The sequence below is a fragment of the Malaya genurostris genome, chromosome 3 (assembly GCF_030247185.1).
Source record: "Malaya genurostris strain Urasoe2022 chromosome 3, Malgen_1.1, whole genome shotgun sequence".
Classification (NCBI taxonomy): domain Eukaryota; kingdom Metazoa; phylum Arthropoda; class Insecta; order Diptera; family Culicidae; genus Malaya; species Malaya genurostris.
Genome location: NC_080572.1, coordinates 138717616 through 138744768, shown reverse-complemented (window position 1 = coordinate 138744768; position 27153 = coordinate 138717616). Strand labels below are relative to the sequence as shown.

General features: G+C 36.2%; 1 protein-coding gene across 5 annotated transcripts in view; it reads left to right on the top strand.

Annotated features, from left to right (window-relative positions):
* Positions 1 to 27153, top strand: part of LOC131438980 (protein unc-79 homolog) — a 676107-nt gene that overhangs the window by 219759 nt on the left and 429195 nt on the right. For 3 of the 5 annotated variants that reach the window (XM_058609436.1, XM_058609433.1, XM_058609435.1), the window contains 3 exons: positions 5818 to 5913; positions 5971 to 6106; positions 6369 to 6416. In XM_058609436.1, coding sequence (XP_058465419.1) covers positions 5818 to 5913; positions 5971 to 6106; positions 6369 to 6416 — 280 coding nt within the window. The remainder of the gene's footprint in view (positions 1 to 5817; positions 5914 to 5970; positions 6107 to 6368; positions 6417 to 27153) is intronic. The other 2 variants (XR_009231033.1, XM_058609434.1) reach the window with 2 other exon arrangements.

The window sequence follows — 27153 nt, the reverse complement described above, 5'->3', positions numbered from 1 at the left end:
AAGGCCAGCAAGCGAATGAAAGTTGCTACCTGAACGTTTGAGGTTTTAACCACGCAGAAGGCGCTCTCTCCGTTGCTGCTGGTTGATGGTTTAACTCTCGCGATGGCAGTATGCTCACCTTGAAGGCCAGCAAGCGAATGAAAGTTGCTACCTGAGCGTTTGAGGTTTTAACCACGCAGAAGGCGCTCTCTCCGTCGCTGCTGGTTGATGGCAGTCTCTGCTGGTTGATGGCAGTCTCGCGAGAGTTAACTCTCGCGATGGCAGTCTGCTCGCCTTGAAGGCAAGCAAGCGAATGAAAGTTGCTACCTGAGCGTTTGAGCTTTTATCCACGCAGAAAGCGCTCTCTCCGTCGCTGATGGTTTAACTCTCGCGATGGCAGTCTGCTCGCCTTGAAGGCCAGCAAGCGAATGAAAGTTGCTACCTGAGCGTTTGAGTTTTTAACCACGCAGAAGGCACTCTCTCCGTCGCTGCTGGTTGAAGGTTTAACTCCCACGACGTCTGCTTCCATCGAACGCACGAAAAGAAATGATCGATTTTCACCACGGTTCCCCTTTTATACGCATTCAGTTGAAGATATGTGCCTGACTACCTCAAAAATGTCGTCCTTGCGCGAAAAACCCAAGCGAAAGTAGAGTTTTCCGCATTATTTTGAAATTTTGAGAAAACTTAATTTTTGAGTTGTTTGTGGTTATCTCACACTGTTCAAAATATTATCATAAATTCCTGATCATATTTTTGATGAAATGGCGAAAGAATTATGTTGCTACCATTAATACAAGTCGAGATATTTACGATTAAGTTCTGCCCATTCTTCCATATGGCTAATTTTGAAAAGGCACCCCATAGTAAAGTAAGTCGTATTCACGACAAAAACGACCTAAGCGTATTATACCACCTGACGACCGAAGTCAAAATGAGAGCACGCCCTGAGCGTTTGAGGTTTTGTACCACGTTAAAAGTATGCTCTCATTACTGGCGTCTTCTGCTTCCGAAGATCGAAGTCCAAATGAAAGCACGGCCTAAGAATTTGAGGCTTTATACTTGGTTTGTTCTTACTGATGTTGGCGGGAGAACCTCACCTCGACATCCAGTTGCGTATAAAGCACTAGATGAAATGAACGAATTTCAATCAAAGTTTACTTGTCATACTCCGTCATAATCGAAACTGATATGTGCTTGACTACCTCAAAACCGTCGACCGGGTGCGAAAAAGGCAAGCAAAGGTGATGAATTTTCCTTATTATTTAAAAAAATGTTTTAGAAAACTTTGTTTTTCAATTATTTATGGTTCAATTACAAATTCCTTATCATATTTCCGATAGCTTGTAGAAAACATTATGTTGTCGGGTTAGGTACATCAGAACATATTAGTGATAAAGTTCTGACCATTCTTGTACAGGGTAACTTTTGAAAAGGTGCCCCATACTAAAGTAAGTCGTATCATATATAACAATCTGATTCAATCCACCTAATGGCGATTTTTGAAAGAAACCAAGGAGTTGCATGTGCATTTACTAGTATAACATTTACTAGTACTTTGCTCGCAAAGGTCATCCTTAAGAAAACGAAGTGGGTTCACTATTATATGCACTTCCGGCACCGGAACCCGAGAATCGGTATAATCGAAGTTGGTTCGTACGGCCACCTACTAACGTGACGTACAAACTCTACTGATTTTTATTCAAATTTTAAAAATTTAATGCAATTTTGCCACGGCACTCTAAATGACGATTTAAATGTTAGTTGTATCCGAAAATATGCTGTGATTTTTGGTAGGACCATAAGACATTTCATTTGAGCCTAAGATTGAGAATAACAATTTTGAGTAGAGTTTACAACGTTTTTTACGGTTTTTGTTTCGCCGGTTTAAGTGACGGTGTACAATATTGAACTGACTTTATCCTATAACTCAAGCGCAAAGCGGATCCGGATGAATTTCAGGAATCCCGTATGAAACCATGAAACATTTCATTTGAATCTAAGTTTGTCAAAATCGGTTCAGCCATCTCCGAGAAAATAGAGTGAGATAATTTGACACCGGGAACCAGGATAGCCGGGATCAGTTTGTTTAGTTGCCTACTGATAATGACTACCGATTTAGTTACCTACTGATAACGACTATCGATTTGTGTAGTTTAGAGACCAGTTTAGGAAATTTTTCACGTGTTTTTTTTGCCCGTTTAAGTGACGGTGTACAATATTGAACACACTTTACCCTATAACTCCGGAACCGGATGTCGGATCCGGATGAATTTCAGGAATTCCGTATGGGACCATGAGACCTTTTATTTAAATCTAAGTTTTTCAAAATCGGCTCAGCCATCTTCGAGAAAACCTAGTGAGATTATTTGACAGATACACACACACAAACATACACACACACACACCACGCGGGTCTCTGCTGTATACAGGAGGTGTCTCCATTCAACTCGATTCATGGCTATTCGCTTCCAGCCTCGGTAGCTGCGAAGGGTCCGCAGGTCATCCTTAACTAGATCGATCCATCTTGCCCGCTGCGCGCCCCTTTTTATACCGGTCAGATCATTATCGAGGATCATTTTAACCGATTTGTCTTCCGACATTCTAACAACATGACCGGCAAACAGTAACCTCCCGACCTTGGCCATTTTTACGAGGGTTGGTTCTCCCAGCAACTGGTGTAGTTCATGGTTCAATCGCCTTCTCCTCGTACCGTCTTCCATCCGCACTCCGCCAAAGATGGTTCACAATACCTTCCCAGTGCACATAGATCCTCCACAAGCATTGTCCAGAACTCGTGCCCGTAGAGGATCAGCGTTCTAATCAGCGTTTTGTGGATAGTTAACTTCGTACGACGGCGAATTTTGCTCGATCGTAGCGTCCTGCGCAGTCGAAAGTCAGCACGATTTCCTGACAATATGCGTCTCTGAATTTCTCTGCTGGTGTCATTATCGGCAGTCGCCAGTAAGCCCAAGTACACGAACTCGTCGACCATTTCGATTTCATCGTAGCCAATCAGAACTTGTAATGGGTGGCTGACATTATCTTATTTACGAACCCCCGCCTTTCACGTACTTTGTCTTTGACACATTGATGTCTAGTCTGATCCGCTTGGCCTCAGCTTTCAGTTGCGTGCTGTGATGTCAATATCGTCAACGAAACCAAGTAGCTGGACGGGCTTTCGGAAAACCGTGCCACTCGTGGCTACTATTGCTGGTCTTATCGCACCCTCCTTTACAATGCTGAATTGAATTCGAAGTGACTCGAGTTTATCCCCGATACTTGAACAATGCACATCACTCGATACATTGTAGCCTTGACCAATCGTATCAGTTTGTCCGAGAATATGTAGTCGTGCATGATTTTCCATAGCTGATCTCGATCGATTGTATCGATGCTGAATTGAAATCGATGAATAAGATGACGAACACTTGATCCGTGGTAGCATGTCAATAAATCCTACCTGATATTGTTCCACAAATTTGTTTGCAGTCGGTGAAAGTCGACGGCATAAGATTTTGAGAGTACCTTGTAGCGGCGCTCAGCAGAGTGATCGCGCGGTAATTGCAGCAAACCAGCTTGTCACCATTTTTTTAGATGGGACATACGATTCCTTATACCCATTCCTCCGGTAAAACCTCGTCCTCTCAGATCTTGGTAACAACCCTGCGCAGTGATTTCACTAGTGCATTACAACCGTGTTTTAATAGCTCGCGTGGTAGTTGATCAACGCGAGCGGCCTTATTATTTTTCACCCGGCTAACCGGCTTAGTCTATCATTCTCCGCACGCGTTTCCGTTCGTTATCGCGCCGCCACTTTCGTATTCCACCACATCGCCATTGACGTGCTAGTCGAAATACTGCCGCCACCTCTCGATCACCTTACAGTCGTTCGTGAGAAGATACCCGTTGGTGTCCTTGCACATATCGGCCTGGCCTCTGCGCGAACGGTTCACCTTCTCGTAGTACTTCCTTGTGTCATTAGCACGGAACAGCTGTTCCATCGCTTCGCAATCTCGGTCTTCCTGTTGACGCTTATTTCTACGGTATACCGAGCTTAATCTGTTCCGCGTCGGTCTGTATCGCTCCTCGTTTGCTCTCGTCCGGTATTGCAGCTTGCTTGCCCAAGCTACATTCTTCTCGGCCACTAATTGTTCACATTCGTCGCCGAACCAATCGTTTTTTATGTTCGGAGCCGTCATAAATAGCGTTGCTAATGCAGTTCTACCTATGGTAGGACGAATGTATCTCCAGCCATCTTCATGACTAGCTGCGCCTAGCTGCTCTTCCATCGGTAGTGCCACTGCCAACTGCTGCGCTTAATCTTGATCTACTCCAGCATCCCGGAGCCGCTCGATGTTAAACCGCGACGTTCGGTTTCGACGTTTGGTACTCACCGTGAAAAGTTTTGATCGCATGCATACAGCAACCAAGTAGTGGTCCGAATCTATATTTTCGCTGCGGTAGGTGCGAACATGTCCAAAAAAAATTTTCCGTCGATAAAAAGGTGGTCGATTTGGTTTTTGGTCTGTTGGTCAGGTGAGCTTGTGGATATCCTTGCGCGGGAAGAAAGTGCTTCTGACTACCATTACTCGGAAGGCCGCAAAGTTGACACATCGTTGACCTTTGTCGTTCGATCCGGCATGCAGGCTGTTTGGCGTTGAAAAAACGGCCTTTAATTCTCAATTTACACATCCTAGAGTTGATCGGCTGTTACCCAATCACTCGTTGACGCATCTTGCCCAGCACTATAAAGCCCCAGCTCGTTCGTTGTGCCTTTGGTAGAAGGTAGCCGCTTTTCCACACCTTCTGTCCCGTCCAGCAAAGCTCCTGCAGCGCTACGACGTCGAAGTTGCGAGGATTCAGTTCGTCGTATATTATCCTGTCGCAGCCTGCAAAACCTAGCGACTTGCAGTTCTATGTTCCAAGTTTCCAACCGCAGTCCTTATTTCGTCGCGTGGTTCTATGCCGATTGTTTCGGGTAGTATTCTCTCCTGTACTTCAGAACCGGATCGGGATGAAATTGAGAAATTCAAGATGGAACCACAAGATTTTTCATTTGATCCGAAATTAGTGAAAATCGGTCAAGTAAAGTGAGTGAGATCCATTTTGGAATACATGACCGCTATTTTTGGTGCTTTCGAAATCAGAAGTTGTGAACCTGGATAGCCGGAATCGGTTTGTGTGGTTGTCTGGCTACCGACTGGAGTAGTTACAAGTCCAACGAAGAAAGTTTTTTACGTATTTTGTTTCACCGCTTTAAGTGACAGTAAAAAAATTTCAACACAAGGTTGCTAAAACCGGTCCCGCCATCTCAGAGAAAATTGAGGAAGTAATTTTAAATTGGATTCTTGAACCTAATTCTAATTTTAAATGTTATTTTTCAACCGGAAGTCGGATCGATATAAAATTCTGGATCTTAATATGGGATAATTATACCTTTCATTTGAATCTGTTAGAATCGGTTCAGCTATCTTTGAGAAAAGAAATGCACTTATTTGCTTATTTTTGCTTATATCGCTCTGAAATTCCGGAACCGGAAGTGGATTTTGAATAAATATCCGGAACTGTGTAGGAGGCTACAAGACTTTTAATTTCAATATCCGTGCATGAAAATTAGTACAGCAATCTCCGAGAAAAAAAATGTTACATACGTACTTTCATAACCTTTCTATATTCGGTTTCATAACCTTTCTATATGGGAAATTAAAAAATATGGCAAATCATAAGACGTTATACGGTAACTTTGAGTTATCAGCCATTAATTTTATACAGCCTCACAAATCACTACTCTTGATATTTCTTATTTCAATTTAGATCAATCTGTTTTCTAATTAGGAATGTGGATACTGCGAAGCATCGGTGATGTGGCATCAGTTATCAACCAAACTTGTACAATATCTTGCACCGTTGGAGGCAATTCGCCAACCTGACGTAAAACATGTTATGCATACGCAAGTATCCACATATAATCAAAACTACTACTTTTAGCATGCCCTGCTGGAAATAATTGAAGATGATAAACCATCCCGAAAGAGCCCACCAGAACCGGAAAAGGAAACCAAACACCGAGAAAAGGACGCTTCTCTGTCTATAACCCCATTACCCATACCTCTTGGTCCATTAGGTAAGGTGATGTAATTGAATTTTTTGTATTAGATTTATTATCCTTTCTACTTTCTAAACAATCAACATTTTCAAATTTAAATTCAAATATGTATTAAATTTATTATCCTTTCTACTTTTTAAACAATCAACATTTTCAAACTCAAATTCGATAATAGAAATATTTAACATTATTTTACCACTAATTTTCTCTTGTTTACTTCTACCAAATCTACACGCCATAATGGCATAACGCGATATTAAAACTGTTTTTGAACAAAAAGTCGTACCTTCTATTCTTGATGAACTAGGAAAAATTATGATAATGGCAGGTGATTTTATTGTTAACGTTCGTTTTTTAACTAATTTGCGTTTCAAAATGTGCATATTTTTAAATATAATGTTCTTTATAGCATAGCCCGTTTTTGCACAAAATTTTGTTACGATACCATAAACTAAACATCATATCAACTAAATTTTAATGTGGTTTCATATGAACTTGTTTCAAAAATTCTAAAAACTGCATTAGCAACATTTTCCGATTATTTTATTTATGATTTGCATAAAGCTTAAAACTATGTAGTTTTAGGAAGCATTGTTCTTCAGTAAATTTTCAAAACTGTAGAAATCAATAAAACTAATTGGTTCACTAAAAGAGTTCTAACCAGCTGGATGACAAAGAAAAGTAATGAGGGAATGCCGCGAACTGATGTTCGGGATAGAAGTGGATATCTACGGAATAGAGAATATCGCATTGGCGATTCAGACATAATGCCCCGTTTACACTTCTGCTGGCTGCCAGCATGCTGGTGTCAGTGTGCTGCCCTCTTAGGAAAAAACGTTCAACTGTGGTCCATTGATACAAAATATTAGACCAACGAAGGACCACCATTGAACGTTTTTTTCCTAAGAGGGCAGTACTCTGACACCAGCATGCTGGCAGCCAGCAGAAGTGTAAACGGGGCATAAAGGATACAACTGGAGTATATGAAATAAGTTGATTTGTAAGTAAGGTTAAGTGTATGAAAAAGGCGGGTGGGTTATGTCAGTTTATGTCTCTGATGTCGTGAATAAAAAAAAGGCGGGTGGGTAATGTCAAAGACATAACTGGATGTCGTGAATACGAAAACAACTGACATGTTCTTAACACTTCCGAATATCAATTAGTTGATCAATTGTATGAATTATGCAAGCATTCCCCTTTTTCACATTTTTCGCAAAAACATTTTTAACCCATTAGAACGGCTGATTTTGTGTAATGCTCTCCACCGTTGCTTTTTCACCAATGCAAATGACTGGCAGCTGTGACGTAATCGCTCTTGTCGGAAGCGAAACTAGCTTTGCAAACGATCCAAAAAAATCTGCTCGCAGTTGCGATAGAATCCAAACTGATCCAATTTTTGTTGAGAGGTTTTTTTCATAAATACGTTTATTTCATAGGCAATATACATAAGTTTTTCTTCGCCATGGCATCCACAATACATAGTAGTTTAAACCTAATACATTTCGAATATCATATTAGTATGCTGGTACTCATTAGTTAATCTAAACACTGTTTTTATCAAACGAATTGCTATTTTAAATTACATTAAATGAAATACATTTATTTTGTACATGATCTTATAACTATTTCAGGTTTGTTTGTATCAGTTCACCACTTATATTCAATATCCTATAGTTGGCTATTGGTTGAACTCATGGAAGAGAAAACAGTCTAACATAAAATAAAATTTAAATTGGAACTCCAATGGATTTAATGAAATGATAAAGAAGTTTCATGTATGGAAGGTCACGACAAGCAAGAATGTCGCGAACTGGGACATTGGATAGTCTACCTTGGGTACGCAAGGAATTTATTAGTTGAGATCTGACATCACGAAACTCCACGCATGTCCAAACAACATGGTCAATATCGCGGTAACCTTCGCCGCAAGCACAATGATTAGTCTCGGAAAGTCCAATTCGAAGGAGATGTGCATCTAACGTGTAGTGATTGGACATGAGTCTGGACATCACACGAATGAAATCTCTACTCACATCCAGTCCCCTGAACCATGCCTTTGTCGATATTTTAGGAATAATTGAGTGCATCCACCGACCCAGATCATCTTTATCCCAAGAAGCTTGCCAGCTGCCAAGTGTTCTTTGGCGAGATGCGCTATAGAATTCGTTGAAAGCAATCGGTCTCTCATAAATCTCACCCTCAATAGCACCACGTTTGGCTAAACTATCGGCTCTTTCATTGCCTGGAATGGAGCAATGAGCCGGAACCCAAACTATTGTGATTTGATAATTTTTATTCAATATGTCGTTCAGGCACTGTTTTATTTTGCCCAAGAAAAAAGGTTCATTTTGGCAAGCAGCGTTTGAGCGAATAGCTTCAATTGCACTCAGACTATCCGTGAAAAGAAAATAATGGTTTGGAGATAATGTGACAATTACATTCAAACTATAATGAACTGCTGCTAACTCTGCTATATAAACAGATGCAGGTTCTTGAAGCTTAAATGAGACCGAAACATTATTGTTGAATATACCAAACCCAGTAGCCTCTTCAATTCGTGATCCGTCCGTGTAAAATATTTTCTCAGAGTTAATATGCCTGAACTTACTTGTAAATATTTTTGGGATTTCCATCGAGCGTATGTGTTCCGGGATTCCACGCACTTCGTGCATGTTGAGAGGCTTGTTTTTACCTGATTTCGTTTGTAGCTTTTCCACTAATGGGCGGTCCTAACGGCTATAAAAATGGCAGCATATAATTTTAATTTCGATTATTTCCTTTCGGATTTGCATTTCATTGAAAAAAAACTATCCGGATGCTGTACGGGATTCATTCCTGCCTTTCAGAATGACCAAATTGTGGAACTCACTACGATATTAAACACTGTTCGGAACATTTTCTCGAACGATTTGTTGTACAGCAGCAGATATTTTGTTCTCTTCCTCAGAACGCGTTCTGATTGGCTCGTGTTGACATGGGTCAAATGAGACAGGTTTTTCAATTGTGTACTATTGAAATACTTCAATGCTTTTTCTATACACGCTTAAGAAGAAAAATTTCGATTATATTGGTAGTTAGATTATATAAATCCTTTCACAGAGCTATGAGCTTTCAAAATACGACAAAGGCAAACGCGCCTAATGAATTATACTCTTTGATACTCGTTTATACCAAACATTTCAGAAAAGTTTAATTTTGAACTATTTGAGATTATGTCACACAACTGAATATTTTATCATAAAATTGTGATCATATTTCCGATGGCATGTAGCAAAAATTATGTTGATTCGGTAGATACAACAAGAGATATTCACGATCAAAAACTTATCACTCTCTCAGAGGGTAAATTTTGAAAAGGCACCCCATAGTAAAGTAAGTCGTATTCACGACAAAACTGGCACGCTTCCTTCACACTTCCAAATATCAGTTAGTTGATCGATTGTGTGAATTGTACTTTTCTTTTTGTCACTACTCGAATATGAAACGATAATAATAATAATAATAATAATAATAATAATAATAATAATTATAATGATAATAATAATAATAATAATCATAATAACAATAATAATAATAATAAAAATAATAATAATAAAAATAATAATAATAATAATAATAAGATTAATAATACTAATAATAATAATACTAATAATAATAATACTAATAATAATAATAATAATAATAATAATAATAATAATAATAATAATAATAAGACAAGTTGAATCATGATGTACCCAAGCAACACGATCGCGCGGCAGTCACATATATCTATAGCAAACCGCATGTATATTGAGTACACAGCAAAATATTACGAAATTTACTGGTGACGTAAATCCGCATAAGACTCAAATCATAAGAACGTAATTCGTAAAATTACTTAATTTTACAAGAATGATTCACATATCTGTCGAACATACACTATTTTTTAAAGCAGACTAGTAAATTTACATACTTCAACACTTAAAAATATTTAAAAATTCATTAAATGTACGTAAGATCAACTGTTAAAATGAGTCATTTTTGACGCTCGTATATGTCATTCTTAGAAGATGTAAATTTACACGTTATTTTCTAAAATGTGTAAATGTGGAATTTGGTTACCCCAAGTATGCTCAGTATTGATAATTTAGAACACTTTAACGTAAAACGACAGAAATGAACTTTTCGCATTCAAGAGTTAGCAGTGAATACCAGATATGTATGAAGTTGAAATATATACAATTTATGGTTACACAGAAAGAAAAGATGAAACTTACACGACATGTAAATCGATATTACTATGAAATAGACATCAGTTGAAACGAAAATCTGATTTAAAATCATGATTGATGTAAAATTACATTAAAATTCATTTAGGTTTTCATCGAACAAGACTGTTTATTTACAAACCGCTTCGTTTTGTAATGTAAATTTCCATTCAATTGCATGCTCCAAATATGTGCATGAAAATAAATGTAAAATCACAAAATATTTTTATCTGTGTAGGCAGCAGTATTTTGAGTATAAAAAGGAGTCTTTTTGAAGAGTGCTAATCCTTGGGCGACCGATTTCTTGCAATACTCATTTTATTGTATTCAACTCGTTTTTATTTAAACACAAACCCCAATGCTGCATTAATTCGCGTCATAATTTTATATGTAATTTTTGCTCACGATATAATGCCACCGTGCCCACCGTGCATTTCTCGCACCACCTCAATACGAAACAGCAGCGCGCAAGCAATAAAAAAATGCGGTAAAGTTTATGTACTCTTTATCAAATTTCGGTTGTTTTAGATAATATTTTATAATTTGGATTTCCTTTTTTAGATTCTTTGTGAAATTCTGCTACAAATACTACTTTTCAGTCCTAAAACCATCCCCGTGGGACGGAACAGTGACCGTTTATACATTTCAAAAACCAATTACGGCTCGGCAAAGCAAAATTTCAAAATTCTAAGAATACTTAGTTATGGTAAATTTGATTTCGAAAACTTAAGTGTTTTTAGTTTTTCGAAGGTCGGTCTAGTTTTTGAATAATTGATCAAAAACGCGATTTTCGCATTCCGCTACATTTCACCTTAAGACATAAAACATAGTTCAGTAAAACCAGGATAAGATCAGATAGTTGTTAGGTTCGGTACAGAGTTTATGTGATTTAGGGAAGTTATCGTTTTGTAGTGTAAATTTATTCAATAGAAATAGAAATGAATATAAATGTATTGAGCTGTTTAAAACGTAAATTAAATCTATAGATGACATCTCGTGATACTATCGAAATACCCATCTCGCTAAGGTTGTTGCATATGGTGGCAGTTTTATTTTTTTTTAATATATTTCAATACAGGACAGTTATCATTTAAATATTACATACTTAAAATGAGAACGTTTGCTCGCTATAATTTTAGAGACAGCAATCACGCACATATCGACAATAATATCAATGGGTAGCTATTGCACTTGACGCGCGCGAGAATGAAATGAAATGAAAACAGACATATATGTGCCTGCCTTCAGCAATTATATTTTTTTATATTTTACAACCAATTAGGGGCTGTCCATAAAAGACGTCACGACGCAAGGGGGAGGGGGGTGTTTCATAAAACGTGACCTTTTGTGACAGGGTCGTCAAATGGTGAGATAACTAAGTCCTCACAAGTCCCTATCTCATGCCTCCCCGAGCGTCTATGATGACATTTGGTAAATAGAACGGCGTCGACTGGGTGCTATCGCCTTCTGCGTTAGTAGCAGAATGAGAGGGTGCGAAATGGCTTGTAGGTTGAATCCCATCCTAAAGTGCAGTGTTTATCATAGTATATTACAACATATAATTCTGTTGTTTATTACATCACGTATTATTATTATTATTATTATTATTATTATTATTATTATTAATATAATTATTATTAGAAGAGCGTAACTTACACTGCGACATTAACTGTGATATTGCATCATAGCATATTATTTCACATATTATTTATGTTATTATATTATATTGTATTTTATTATATTATGTTATATTGTATTGCATTATGTTGTATTATATTATATTATCTTATATGGTTTATTATGAGTAGTACTACGTACCTCTGCGCAAAATTTTAATTTGTTTTCCTTATAAGTTATCATTTTTAAAGTAACTTTTAACTAAATGTCAAGGTCGTCACAAGGTGAGCTTGGTCCTCACTGGTTCCTGTTTCATGCCTACACGTGTGTCTGTGGTGACAATTGGTCGATGGAATGCGTTGGTGGCAGAAAGAGAGGATGAGAAATGACATATAAATTGAAGTAATATAATATCATAGCATATCGCAACATATCATTTTATTCATTCTATTATTTATTATATAATTCATTGTTCTATATTATGTTGTTTTTTATTATTATTTTCATTATTATGTTTATTGTTATTATTATTAATTTGTCATAAATAATAATAACATATATTATTTTTATAGATGTGGATAATATTATTGTTATTAGAATAGAAATATTATACTTCCTGCAGTATTGCGAAGATAGAAGAGCATAACTGACACTCTACATTAACTGTTATTTTATATATTGTTTTATAATATATTGTATTGTATGATATTGTGTTATATTATATTAAATTAAAATATATTATATTATATTATGTTATATTATATTATTTTGTAATCTATTATATAATTTTATGTTATATAATTTCATTACTCTATGTTCCATTGTATCAATATAAAACATTTTGCACGGGGGCGTCAAGGGGAGGGAGCATCAGGGCATCGGACGAATTGATGACTGGACGAGGGATTGTGGATAGCCAGCCCAAGTCACTTGAAGGAAACTTGTTTCCTTCTGAAGGTTTGAGATGAGTCTGACGCGCCCTTCTCAAACAAACCATCAGGCGGGTTCAAGCATGTATAGCCATATGCTTCATCCATGCACTTGATATTATGATTGAAAGAGCATCTTTTATTCCCGCGGAATACGAGTAAGTGACTCTACTTACATATCCGCCCAACCCTTTTTGTTCGCTTTTTGGTAACAGCTATAGTAAGAAGGTGAATGGATGAGTCATATCGGGGCTACTGTAATAGCCTGTCCGCACTATACCGGGACGACCGGGACGGGACCGTCCGGGACTATCCGGGACGTTTTTTTTCCTCATCGGCGATGACTGAGCTGCCGGCGTGTGTATGTGTTGGAATCCCGGACCCGGCATAAAATCCATTTGCTTGCCGCCGATATTCCTCACCGAGTTTTTCGCACCATGCCGACAGCCCACACAGAAAGAGAGTGAATTGAGAGAGCAAGAGCGAAAGGAAGACCGAAATAAATCCAAATCGTTCCATTGATATTTCTTAGCTTAATTGATTGATTGATTTAGTTAATCATCAAGAGTCCTTACAATGAAGGAACTAGGCTTATTTTGATTTACAGCAGCGCCACTTTTACGTAATAATGGGCTCGGGAGCAACATATATTTGTGTGCTTATTAATAAGACCGTGGACACGTGCCCCACTGTCTCTCTTATTATTGTTATTATTAGAGATTGGAATTAATATGAAACAACGCAAGAAACAAGTACGATGTTTTACTTCAATTCGAATCCACTGCCATACATTATTAATAAAGCTATAAAGTGATAATGTGACGAAACTTCTTTACAAGCACAGTTACTTGTTGTATCTGAGATGTTTTCATAAAAGTACTTATAGAGACAATGGGTATTTTTAACAATGGAGACGTCTACTAAACATGAGAATATAATTTAACCATATATATTAAAATTTTTTATTTTAATAAATGATTATTGTTTGATTTATGAATAGAAGCTCTAGACTTTCAGGATTTTCAGGCAGCCAACGGGTAGATTTAGTTCATTCCACTAACTAGCGTCTTGACTCGTACTATGGCAGCAGTTTTGGTATTACAGGTAGCCTTAAAAAAACTGTTACACCCGGCAACTCTAGGAAGCCAGAAATTTTTCTAGATTAGTATGCGGTGCAAACGGCTGTTTGAAATCGATTTATTTTCCCAATATTTCTCTGTATTCAGATGACAATGAGTTTGCAGGTTTGAGTACAATTGTTTAACGGTTCGCTTCTGAGTTAACCAACCTTGAAGAAGGATAAGGTCCAGACTATGTCAATTTTCAACATTTAGTACTATTATTAAATTTTCTTTCACTTATTCAAATCAAATTGGATACAGTGGTTCCCCAACCGCCGCTAATAAGAATTAGAACTGATACATTGATGAAAGTTGTAATAAGCAGACCAAAATACTAGTATCTGCTTCTGTTACATCTGTTGATTATATGTAAATATTTCTATTTGCAGTGACTTTAACAGCGAAATATCACAAGACATGAACAACACGATTGACACTCCTTATAACTACGACGACGCTGACGATAAAAACCCTTACAATAGTTCAATTAATGGAAGCGGAAACAGCGGCGACGATAAAAACTCCTGCAATACTTCAATCAATGATAAGAAAATATCTGAAAATATCACCATTGATACCAACATTATCACCAATATGAACACGCCTACAAGTGAAGTCGTTAAAACAGCATTCAATACCATCAACAACAATTTTATGGAAATAATCAATCCCAGCGACATAACATCCAACTTAAACTATAATCATATAATATATGGAAGCCCCCCGAAAGCTTTTTCCAACTTCAAATAAATAAGTACACGTTTCTTCTTGTCTATAAGTTGTTTATTTATTCATTTTGCCATGGTACTGCTCCAGCCTCAGAATTGAAGTAATTCTTATAGATTTCTCGCACTTGGAAAGCAGATTTTGACGAATTTCCACCTCGTTTAGATAACTGTGCGAGCTCTAAATGATGCTGATGGGATGGCCCTTCTCCACTGTGCACATTTTTTATTGTAATAATGCATGCCATCATACTTACGGATAAAACAGTGCAGTAGTATATATTCAGGGTCCAACTCGATTCGTCGATTGGAAATTCTAAACTTCTGTGTTAGGATACCAAAAGCATTTTCAGATGTTCTCCTGGTGCGAATCAACCGATAGTTGAAAATCCGTTTTTGATTGTTCAGTTCTTGTCCTGGATATGGTCTCATAAGATATGTTTTCAACGGGAACGCCTCGCCTCCAACAATCACATAAGGTGCTACAGTATCAGTTCCAGGTAAGATAGAATCTGATGACACTGACAGATTGTTGTTTTCTAGTGCATGTCCTAAATTAGAGTTTGCGAAAATCCCGCCATCACTATCTCTTCCTTTGGCCCCAACGTTCACTGCCAAGAAGTTGCATTTTGCGTTTACTAAAGCTAACAACACTATTGAAAATCTATCTTTATAGTTATAAAATTCTGTGCCACTATTAGGAGGCTTTTGATAAAAATGTGCTTCCCATCGAGAGCACCCAAGCAATTTGGAAAGTTCCAAATTATTGTACAGGTCTCATGCACAATTTCATGAACTGTAGTCTTCCCCAGGCGATAACTGAATGATATAGTTGTCATTGAGTCCTAAATTAAGAGTAAATGCAATGGGGGGTGGGGGGTTGTTGGGGGATAATCGCCAGTCGAAATTTGGAGTCTTCCTTTTATGGATAAACTTCTAGTTTGCGTAGAAGTAATTCAAAGCAGTGTTGCGACATCCTGAAGTATTCGTGGAATTTTTATCCATCGGCTACTAACTCTTTGAAAAGTGTAGCAAATTCTCCCTCCGTTTCACGTTTGCAATAGCAATCATCATAACTTCGTCATCAGTGAAGTTCTCCATTTTCTACTAACTAAATATTATTTATCACTTTACGTCATGAAATATATCGTATATTAACGCTTCTGATACTTGTTTCAAACTACTTTTATTACACCTAACTCAGTCAATAAATACTTGTTGGTAGGTATTCAAACGTTATTGAAAATATAAATATATAGGTACACAGATTCGCTAATTGATAGGTAACGAAATTGTGAACGTGGTATAGTGTTCATTTTATCAGGTAACCATTAAACATAATTGATTTTATATGTATATAGAGAAGCGCCCATCGAGTCGAAAATCCGCATGTAGAGCATGTAAAGGACTGACCCGGCTACTTGTACACAAAATAATTTAAAGCAACAAAATTTTCAATAAACAATCCACACTCCAAATTCTTAACTTATTAGAGCGGTTGGTGGAATGAACCAATTCGCTTTTAAAGAAAAAAAATCCTTTTATTTTCACTATATTCAATCCAATTTGATTTGAATAAGTGAAAGAAAATTTAATAATAGTACTAAATGTTGAAAATTGACATAGTCTGGACCTTATCCTTCTTCAAGGTTGGTTAACTCAGAAGCGAACCGTTAAACAATTGTACTCAAACCTGCAAACTCATTGTCATCTGAATACAGAGTAATATTGGGAAAATAAATCGATTTCAAACAGCCGTTTGCACCGCATACTAATCTAGAAAAATTTCTGGCTTCCTAGAGTTGCCGGGTGTAACAGTTTTTTTAAGGCTACCTGTAATACCAAAACTGCTGCCATAGTACGAGTCAAGACGCTAGTTAGTGGAATGAACTAAATCTACCCGTTGGCTGCCTGAAAATCCTGAAAGTCTAGAGCTTCTATTCATAAATCAAACAATAATCATTTATTAAAATAAAAAATTTTAATATATATGGTTAAATTATATTCTCATGTTTAGTAGACGTCTCCATTGTTAAAAATACCCATTGTCTCTATAAGTACTTTTATGAAAACATCTCAGATACAACAAGTAACTGTGCTTGTAAAGAAGTTTCGTCACATTATCACTTTATAGCTTTATTAACCGTTGTGCACTCGAAAAAAAAAAACACCTTTAACCACCCGAATGGGTACCCGGGTACCCATTTTTTTAAATCGCTGTAAGTTGAGCATTTTTCAACCGATTGAAGTAATTTTAGCACTGTTGGATTCAGGAACTTAAGCTCTTTGGGATTGGTACCCATAAAGATGGACATGGTGCTCCTGGTTCCCAGGAACCCGGATATCCTAAATGAGTTCCGACATCGAGGCATTTATACACGGATTTCACGTATTTTTGTAATCTTATCTAAGAATTGCTATATGAAATCAAGTGCTATGCTGAGTTGTTATGTTTATATATTTCAGGGGGCATCCGTTATGTACGTAACATAAAATTTTGAATTTTTCTACCACTCCTTTCCCCCTTTGTCGAGCATTTCTCAATCTTTTCACCATGTATTGTCACGTATTTTTGAAACCTCTCCCCCCTAAACGCGTGACGTACTTTATGTATGTTCCCTTATATACTTCACTTTCTTATCTTCAGTTTGAAAATTATTATGTACTTCAGGCCTATTGCGAGGAGCACGCAATACAATTTTTAATTCTGGCAACAAACATTTCGAAACATCACGAAGTTACTTCCCAAACAGTTTCGTTCTCATTTATATTTCCTTTTTTTCGTTCTATGAGAGTAAGTCCAGAATAGGCCAACTACCCTTTAGATGACGTCATTTTTCTACAAAAGGTTCATTTTGGTACGGCCTTTCTCAAATAGCTGGTTTGGAAAAGTTTCAAATTAGTAAATGACATTTATGGTGGAAAACACAAGTGTCGGAACATTCTACGGAAATCCGGATTAACGGGAACCAGAAGAACCTACTACAGCAATATACACGGCCATCGAAAAGTGGATAAATTTCTGAATTTACCCGTACTGAAAAAATTCAAATCGGATGGAATTTGCCTTAGTTACAAGCATTTTTATTTGTGGGTACCCGGGTACCCATTCGGGTGTTTACGTAATAAAAAAAATTTGAGCCCCCCCATTCGACCCCCCTTACTGTAAAATGAAAAGTCAAAGCATGAGAAGTTATGGTCCAACTAGTTCTTGGAATTGACCGAATTGCAGAATCTTAGTTTAAACCTAACTCAGAAATTTCTTATTTCGAAATTCGAAAAGGTACCCGGGTACCCATTCGAGTGCATAAGGGTTAATAATGTATGGCAGTGGATTCGAATTGAAGTAAAACATCGTACTTGTTTCTTGCGTTGTTTCATATTAATTCCAATCTCTAATAATAACAATAATAAGAGAGACAGTGGGGCACGTGTCCACGGTCTTATTAATAAGCACACAAATATATGTTGCTCCCGAACCCATTATTACGTAAAAGTGGCGCTGCTGTAAATCAAAATAAGCCTAGTTCCTTCAGACCAAACCTTTCAACAATAATAAGACTGAACTACCATTTATTTATTCTATTTAAAATAGTTTTACGAATAGATGTACAATGAACCATGAACATTTCTATTTAATTCAATGATAACATAATCAATAGGAGACCATAGACGAGGATCAGTAGTGTAATTCAATATGTAATGAGTAGCAACAATTAAAAAATCACCATCCTAAAATGTAATGTAATGGCTAATTATAATGACATTACTCGATTGTAAGGACTCTTGATGATTAACTAAATCAATCAATCAATTAAGCTAAGAAATATCAATGGAACGATTTGGATTTATTTCGGTCTTCCTTTCGCTCTTGCTCTCTCAATTCACTCTCTTTCTGTGTGGGCTGTTGGCATGGTGCGAAAAACTCGGTGAGGAATATCGGCGGCAAGCAAATGGATTTTATGCCGGGTCCGGGATTCCAACACATACACACGCCGGCAGCTCAGTCATCGCCGATGAGGAAAAAAAACGTCCCGGATAGTCCCGGACGGTCCCGCCCCGGTCGTCCCGGTATAGTGCGGACAGGCTATAAGTCTACCCGCATCCACTGGCAAGGCCTTGAACTGATGGTGGCTTCACTTCACATCACATCACATCACACGTCCAATATTTTCAATGAGCGCATTTTTGAAATAGCTAATTATATTACTGCTTTGCCCTATTTCCTGAAAAAATCTCCACAATAAACGTTTACATTCTATAGGAAAACAGTATTTGTTGATGTAAAAGTTTCTTCTTGTAAATTCGGAAATGAGTGATGCAGGAAATCATTTCTGTTGTGATCAGCAAAAGTGCACGGAGGAGCGAGTAAATTAACGAAATTAATAAATTTTGCCAAATATGAGTAAAAAAAGAAAAAGATACCTTCAAACGGTTTAACTTAAGTTATGCACTGACATTTTTTCAGTGATTTGATTTTCTAGCATTGATAATAGTATATCATAAGAATTTCTCTTATCTGATTCTGATGCAGTTTATTCAATTGTACTCCATTTGAAAAAGGGCGGGAGATCAACGATTTCAGACGTAGATCATGTCATGTCTTATCTTGATCATGTGATTTTCCTCCACCAACATCAAAGCTTATCGAATCATCCAATGATTGAACTTACATAAATCAAAAATCATTTTAGCTCAAAATCACTACCCATTGTGTGACGGAAGATCAGTACCGATATTGATCGATGTGATTTAAATTTCACTTATCAACTGATAATGAAAAGATTCTCCGGCAGTGATCTCGTTTCGATTAGGTTTTGGTCTTTATTTTCTCAGCCCTGTATGCTACACTAAGGAAATATTATTCTTTACCTAAAACAATAATATATCTATATGGATTTTTCCCTCATATTTGTATGGTTTGTCATACATATTGAGAATGTATTGAGATGAATTTTATTTATTTTGAATTCGTGACATGTGACATAGGGGGGGGGTGGGGGGTCTTTGCTTCTGTAAAAATTTGTGACAAAGGGGGGAGGGGGAGTAAAAAATCCTCAAAAAAGTGTGACGTCTTTTATGGACAGCCCCTTATCACATATAGAAAATATCGGAACAAGTAATTTTGAAATTAGCGTAAATATATCCGACGTGTGGAATTAAAGAAATCGGCAAATATATTTAAAAGAATACGAGAATCTTTATAGAAATAAAACTAGGCCCAGATCATTAGCAGGGATAATCGCAAAAAGGAAGCTCCTTCGAGACGCATTCAGGGAATTAGAAAGACTAATTGGAGGTTACGAATCCCGCGTCAGCATAGACGAATGGAATACATTGAGAGATCAATTTGGAATCGTAAGAACGAAATTCGATTAAAATCACCCACACTCCCATTAGGTTTTGATTCAGAACCACGCAAGCCACCGGTAACAGCTTAAACACATCAAATATGAGCCAAATAGAAATGAAAACGTCGAAAGATATCGGTTTCCGATGCAAGCGGCAATACAATGCATTCCGGAATTCCATGGTTCAGTAGATGAACTAGAACCATTCCTGGTACAAATAAGCTATTTTGCAGACGAAATACCAATGGGTGGTGATCAAAAACTACTACTAAATGTAGCGTTGATGAAATTGAAGAGGAAGGCAGCCTCATTTATAAACAGAATACGAGCTACCACATGGGACGAAATGTTTCCAAAACCTAAAGAGGCAATCAAGCATAAGAACGACCGATGAAGACATTTTACAGAAAATAGAGACATTAGAACAAAGACCGCCTGAAACCTTTACAAACTATGTTGATAGAGCACTGCAAGTCTACGAATGTATCGAAGAGATGCAACGAGATCAACACGAAGAAAGTTCCTTCACAGAAAGGAGCTCGAAGGTATATTTAATTGAGGGTTAAGAAACGCAAACTTAAAACAGACGGCGAGAAGTCAAAAAGGTGCTGCAGTCAGAGATTTAATACATTTTCTGCAGGATGAACATGCGGAATGTGACCATCTTAAAAACAAAACGTTAGCCACGTTAGAAATAGATTCTCAGGGCAACATCAACAGGCATTCGGAAGAACTCCACGACAACCAAATTGGGGGAATTCTTGGAACCAAGAAAGACCTTACGAAAGTCGAAGGAGGTATTATCGAGAACCAGAAAACCGCGGTAATCAGTACAGAAAAGTCGGATGCATAGCGCCAAATTATCAGAATAACAGTAATTTTGGAAACCGAGATAATAACAGACGCCAAAATCATCGACAAGATGATTACGAAACCAGGGCGCGAATAACCGAGCTGATGGCAGAACATGGAGAGAAGGTGGAAACAGAGGAATAATTCATAGAGATCAATCTCTGACAAGCAGATATGATGGCAAAAAATATGACCGAGATCTTAGAAACCGGAAAAAGCACGCAGAATAACGACAAAAGATATAGCAACCAACAATCCAAACATCTAAAAAACTAAATTATGGGGCGTATGAGTTGGCAGAGAACCAAATACCCCACGAAAGGTATAACACATGAAATGTAATTGAAAACCTGTTTTAATCCACCTAGTGGTGTAATGATGCCTTTCTCATATATAATACTGTGGCATTCTATTCAAAATGTTTCTCTTCGATTGTCTGTGTATTTACTAGTATAATATGGAGAATGAAACAGTTCTCTGATCGGCTAGATCTTCCATTAGAAAACGAAGTGGGTTCACTATTATATGTACTCAGTACCGGAACCTGAGAACCAGTATAATCGAAGTCGGTTCGTACGGCCACCAACTAACATGACGTACTAAAATCTAAAATTTTTTTGGGATGGAACACATCTTTGTTTTCTATATAGGGGGTCAGATTTTGAACACTTACAGGTCAGTTAGTTTAGTTTCAATCAGTTTTATTATTTCATCAATTGATTGGAAATAATACTACGTATTGATATGAATGATCATAGCCATGTATTTTCAATTATATATCATTGAAATGATGATTAATAGCTAGCAGTGTCCTATTTTGTCTGCTAAAAATCTCCGGCATACCGGATTTCCCTGCCATATATGACGCTTTAGAAGGAGTAAACCATATATCAATGGGAAAGCATCGCTCTGATTGGTCAATCGATGTAAAAGCGAAGCTGTTGGAAGCATGCGAATCTATATACATATATATATATATATATATATATATATATATATATATATATATATATATATATATATATATATATATATATATATATATATATATATATATATATATATATATATATATATATATATATATATATATATATATATATATATATATATATATATATATATATATATATATATATATATATATATATATATATATATATATATATATATATATATATATATATATATATATATATATATATATATATATATATATATATATATATATATATATATACAATATATATATATATATATATATATATATATATATATATATATATATATATATATATATATATATATATATATATATATATATATATATATATATATATATATATATATATATATATATATATATATATATATATATATATATATATATATATATATATATAAGCGAAATTATAGCTAACGTTTCAGTCCTACGCATAGCATGCTAGAAGTAGGTTGTTGCTAGACAGCAAGACAAAAGGTGCCATAAAACGATTTGAAGTTTAATTGATATGCTCTGATCTTGTGTCATGCTAGATATATGAAATTCCATGTTATGTCGTTTTCGCCTGATAAATTTGCAACTACCCCAAAGTCAATTTTGAGTGCTTAAGATTAATTCCCAATTAATATTTAATAAGATGAAGTCGATTAATAATCGGAAAAAGTTTATCGCTTCAACCGAAATCGCAGAATGGTAGAGAAACTTAACGCTATTGAAAGAATCTGCTTGCATACAAAACTTGAACACAAGCTTGGCGAAGAGAAGCTTTAAGGATCAAGAGTAAACCGAGTTAACTTGTGTAGGTAATTTGTGTATTACGTACATTTTATTTGGTACGTATGCCATAGATCTGTGTATTCATAAATGCAGTGCACCGAGTTTTTCAAAGTGGATTGCACGATTGAGTTTCAAACAATCTTTTTTAACAATAATTTATTCTCAAACGAATGTTAAGTCTGACATCTTGGATGAAATATCAGTTTTGATCAATTTTTCACCAACGTTTAATGGAAAATTGCTTCCATTTTATGAATGTAGATTTTAATTCCCTAATAAAAAAGTTAGCAACACTGCTTCAATGCATTCGTATTAGATTGCGCTACACAAACTAAACAAAACTAAATATTTTCTGTTACAAAAGCAGTTTGCCGGAAAAAATAAATAGTTTTACGACAACATTCCATACCCATTGCCTTTCGCGTGTTAAATTAAAGGTTTCTTTTTTACGGGTTAATTTCTGCAAGAGGAAATTCATAAAGGAATGTGTTTGTTGCTAATCAAATGTGTCAGTGGAAGTAAGCTGAAACAAATAATTTTTCTCGAGCAGTTTTAAGGAAAACGGAAGAGTTTTAGACTAAGATTTTCGCTTTTCTTGAATTGCAATTTTAAGCAGCATGAACCGATTGGTTTATTGTTCCACCATATGGAAGATTTATTGAGTAAAATCAGGAAAAGAAACGCCGGAATTTGTTTTTGCGCACACATTGTTGGCATTACTCATACGCTTGCAAAGAGTCTTGCTCCTTAAATCGAAATCCATATCGCAAGTATATACAAAGATATAATTGCATACATTTGCGATATTGATGTAATCACGTCAGCTACAAACAAAAACAAATCAAAACAAGTACAGTCCATATTTTGGGTTCGCATGTTTGGTGTTGGTTCCTAATAAAAATCAATCTAAGCAGACTCTCGTACAGTTGCGGATTCAAAAATGTGACGATTTATTGAGCTGTTTGATTGAAAATGTCGATCAATAGAAAGTTTGGTTGCTTGTTACACATCAATGGCTCGAACAACCCCATGGGGCTGATCCTTGTAGTTTTATTCCAATTTTGAAGATTTTATACGATTTTACCATCGTACTCTAAACGACGATTTAAAATTTTGTTGTATCCGAAAATATGCAGTAATTTTAGGCAGGACCATAAGACCTTCCATTTAACCCTAAGTTTGGGAATAACGGTTTTGAGTCTAGTTTAAAAAACTTTTTACGGTTTTTGTTTCGCCGGTTTAAGTGACGGTGTACAATATTTAACACACTTTACCCTATAACTCCGGAACCGGAAGTTGAATCCGGATGAAATGCAGGATCTCCGTATGGGACCGTAAGACTTTTTATTTGAATTTAAGTTTGTGAGAAACGGACAAACCATCGCTGAGAAAAGTAGAATATATGACTACTATTTCCGGTACTTCCGTAACCGGAGACCGGAAACCAGAATAGCTGGAATCGGTTTGTTTAATTGCCTTCTGATAATGCCTATCGATTTGTGAAGTTTCGAGACCAGTTTAGAATTTTTTAACGGATTTTGTTAAGTCGGTTTAAGTGACGGTGTACAATATTGAACACACTATACCCTATAACTCCGGAACCGGAAGTCGGATCCGAAAGAAATGCAAGAACTCTATATGGGACTATAAGACTTTCATTTGAATCTAAGGTTTTGGAAATCGGTCAAACCATCACTGAGAAAAGTGAGTGAGATCCATTTTGAAATATATGATTACTATTTCCGGTGCTTCCGGCACCGGAGACCGGGAACCAGGATAGCCGGAATCAGTTTGAATAGTTGTTCACTGATAATGGCTATCGATTTGTGTAGTTTTGAGACCAGTGTAGAAATTTTTTACGGTTTTCGTTTCGCCGGTTTAAGTGACGGTGTACAATATTGAACACACTTTACCCTATAACTCCGGAACCGGAAGTCGGATTCGGTTGAAATTCAGGAATTCCGTATGGGACCGTAAGACCATTCATTTGAATATACTTTGTTAAAATTAGTTCAGCCATTCTCGAGAAAACGTTGTGAGATTATTTGACACATACACACAGGCATTGCTCAGCTCGATTAAATGAGTCGAATGGTGTATGACAATTTTCCCTCCAGGCCAATTTTGCTAGTCGGTTTGAACTCAAACTAAGGTACTAAATTTAGTTCAAAATCTATTCAAGGCACTACCAAAAATCTAGCTCCAGAATCTAAAATTAGGATTCAGTTTCGGAGTCTAAGTTTTAACTTGAGGCTTTTCACCACACAAAAGATCTGTTTTGGCTGCTGCTGATCAGAGGTGACTTTTAGTTTTGCCTGAGACTACCTCAAAATCATCGTCCGGGCGCGGCAAGGCAAACGAGTGTTAGGAGTTTTCCTCATTGTTTTCAAAGGTTTTAGAAAAGTTTGTTTTTGAATTATTTCTGGTTATCTCAGACTGTTGAAAATTTAATCACAAGTTCCTGACCATATTTACGATTGCTTGTGAAAAAATTATGTTGTTGGGTTAGGTACAATAAGAGGTATTCACGATTAAGTTCTACTCATTCTTGTACGAGGTAAATTTAAAAAAGGCGCTCCATAGTAAAGTAAGTCGTATTCACGTTAAAATACCGAATAGTAGTAGATTTTAGGGCATTGAGCTTAATCACAAAGCCCTTTGTATCCGTTAATTGACGAAATATTAGATCTCTCTCAGGTAGCAAATATTGTTCAACTTTGGATTTCATATCCATTTTTTACCAAGTTTCAATCCACTCAAAAGACTCAGCTCAGACAACGTTTTCAACTCCAAAAACCCACTTTGAGTTCACATGAATGCCAAATTACAAAGACGTGTTCCTAATCACAACAGACGCTAGTGAGTACGTCATTGGAGCAGTACTTTCAAATGAGAAATCGATTGAGAGACCCATAGCCTACGCAAGGCTCGTAGCTGCTGAATGAAAGTATCACACCATTGAAAAAAAGCTTCTGGCAATAGTATGGGCAGTAAACCGCTTCAGACACTATATTTACAATAAAAAATTCATTGTCTATTGTGATCATATAGCACTTAGAAGAAACTTCGCAAACCCTAACGCGATCACGTCTAAAATTACAGGGACTCGAAATAGATATTCGCTACAAACCAAGCAAAAAAAATGTTGTAGCCGATTTTTTACACGGCTTAATTAGGATTGAGAGCAGGTGGGAAAATGTAGCACAATATCCGTAGTCACTAGCCGACAAAAGCGTCAACAGCAGAAAAGGAAGAATAATGAACTTGCAAAGCGGAAGGACGCGAAAATAAAACAACTCCCTCAAAACAACTTATATATCAATCAGGCCAGTTTACGCTCTTTAAAAATAAACAAAAGACAGAGTGGAATCTGCACATGGACGGATTAGAAAATATTGATTTTGGATGGGACGAAAAATAAAATTTAGGAACCCTTTTTTATTTCGACGATTGTGAAACAACCATAAATAATAATAATATCAAATTTGATCTGCTGAAATTGTCAAAACGTAAAACTACCGACATCGATTTGAGCTGTCATAGCTCAGCTCAATAAATTTTACACCTTCGAATTTTGTGAAGTTCGTAGATTGATTCCAAAACTTTGTAGCAGACGATTGGTAAAGTAAAACCAATGAAAATTTGATTTTTCCCGTTCCAAGTTTTTTTCACGCGCCTAATATCTGCTTTCCAGTTTTCTTTCCTTTGGCATAAACGTCGCATAGACAATATTGAATACTTCGACTTTACCGAGTCATAACTTTGTTGCTGGTCAACCGATCTTCAAAATTTGTTCGCCATTGGAAAGGTACTACTTCCACAAATAAAATGCACTGAACTAAAAATAAGGTTGTCTATCCAAAGTAATAATGAAAACTGTAGATATGTTAGATGACCTAAGAAAATATGAGACTTTTTACAATGATCGTAAATATCTCGAAATTCAAAGCGATGACCTATATATTTTTATACATCATTCGATTGCTATTGATACCAGGTATAATTTTCGCTCAACTACCATTCCTGCACAATCAAAAGAAAACATTGAACAATCGATGAATTAATAAATATATATGAATTTTTCATTTTTTTTACATGTTTGTATTAAACTAAAAAATCAAAGCGCTGATATGTACATTTTTTTGATTCAAAATATTGGATTCATTACCAGAAATAATATATTGATGACCAAAATTATATATCCGTTCAAAGAAGCTCAAGAAATTTGGTAAAAAACAGAGAATTTCTATTATTGGGAAAATTTTGCCAAACAAAATCAAATCAAAACTTTGAAATTTTATGACATATATTTTTTATTATTTTAGTTGGAAATTCATTATGAACAAAATTTACAAAAAAACTGAAACTAGGATTTAACTGAAAATCTTAAAAATTTTGGTAAATATACCTAAACTCTAAAAATAATTATGGTTTTGTATTGGA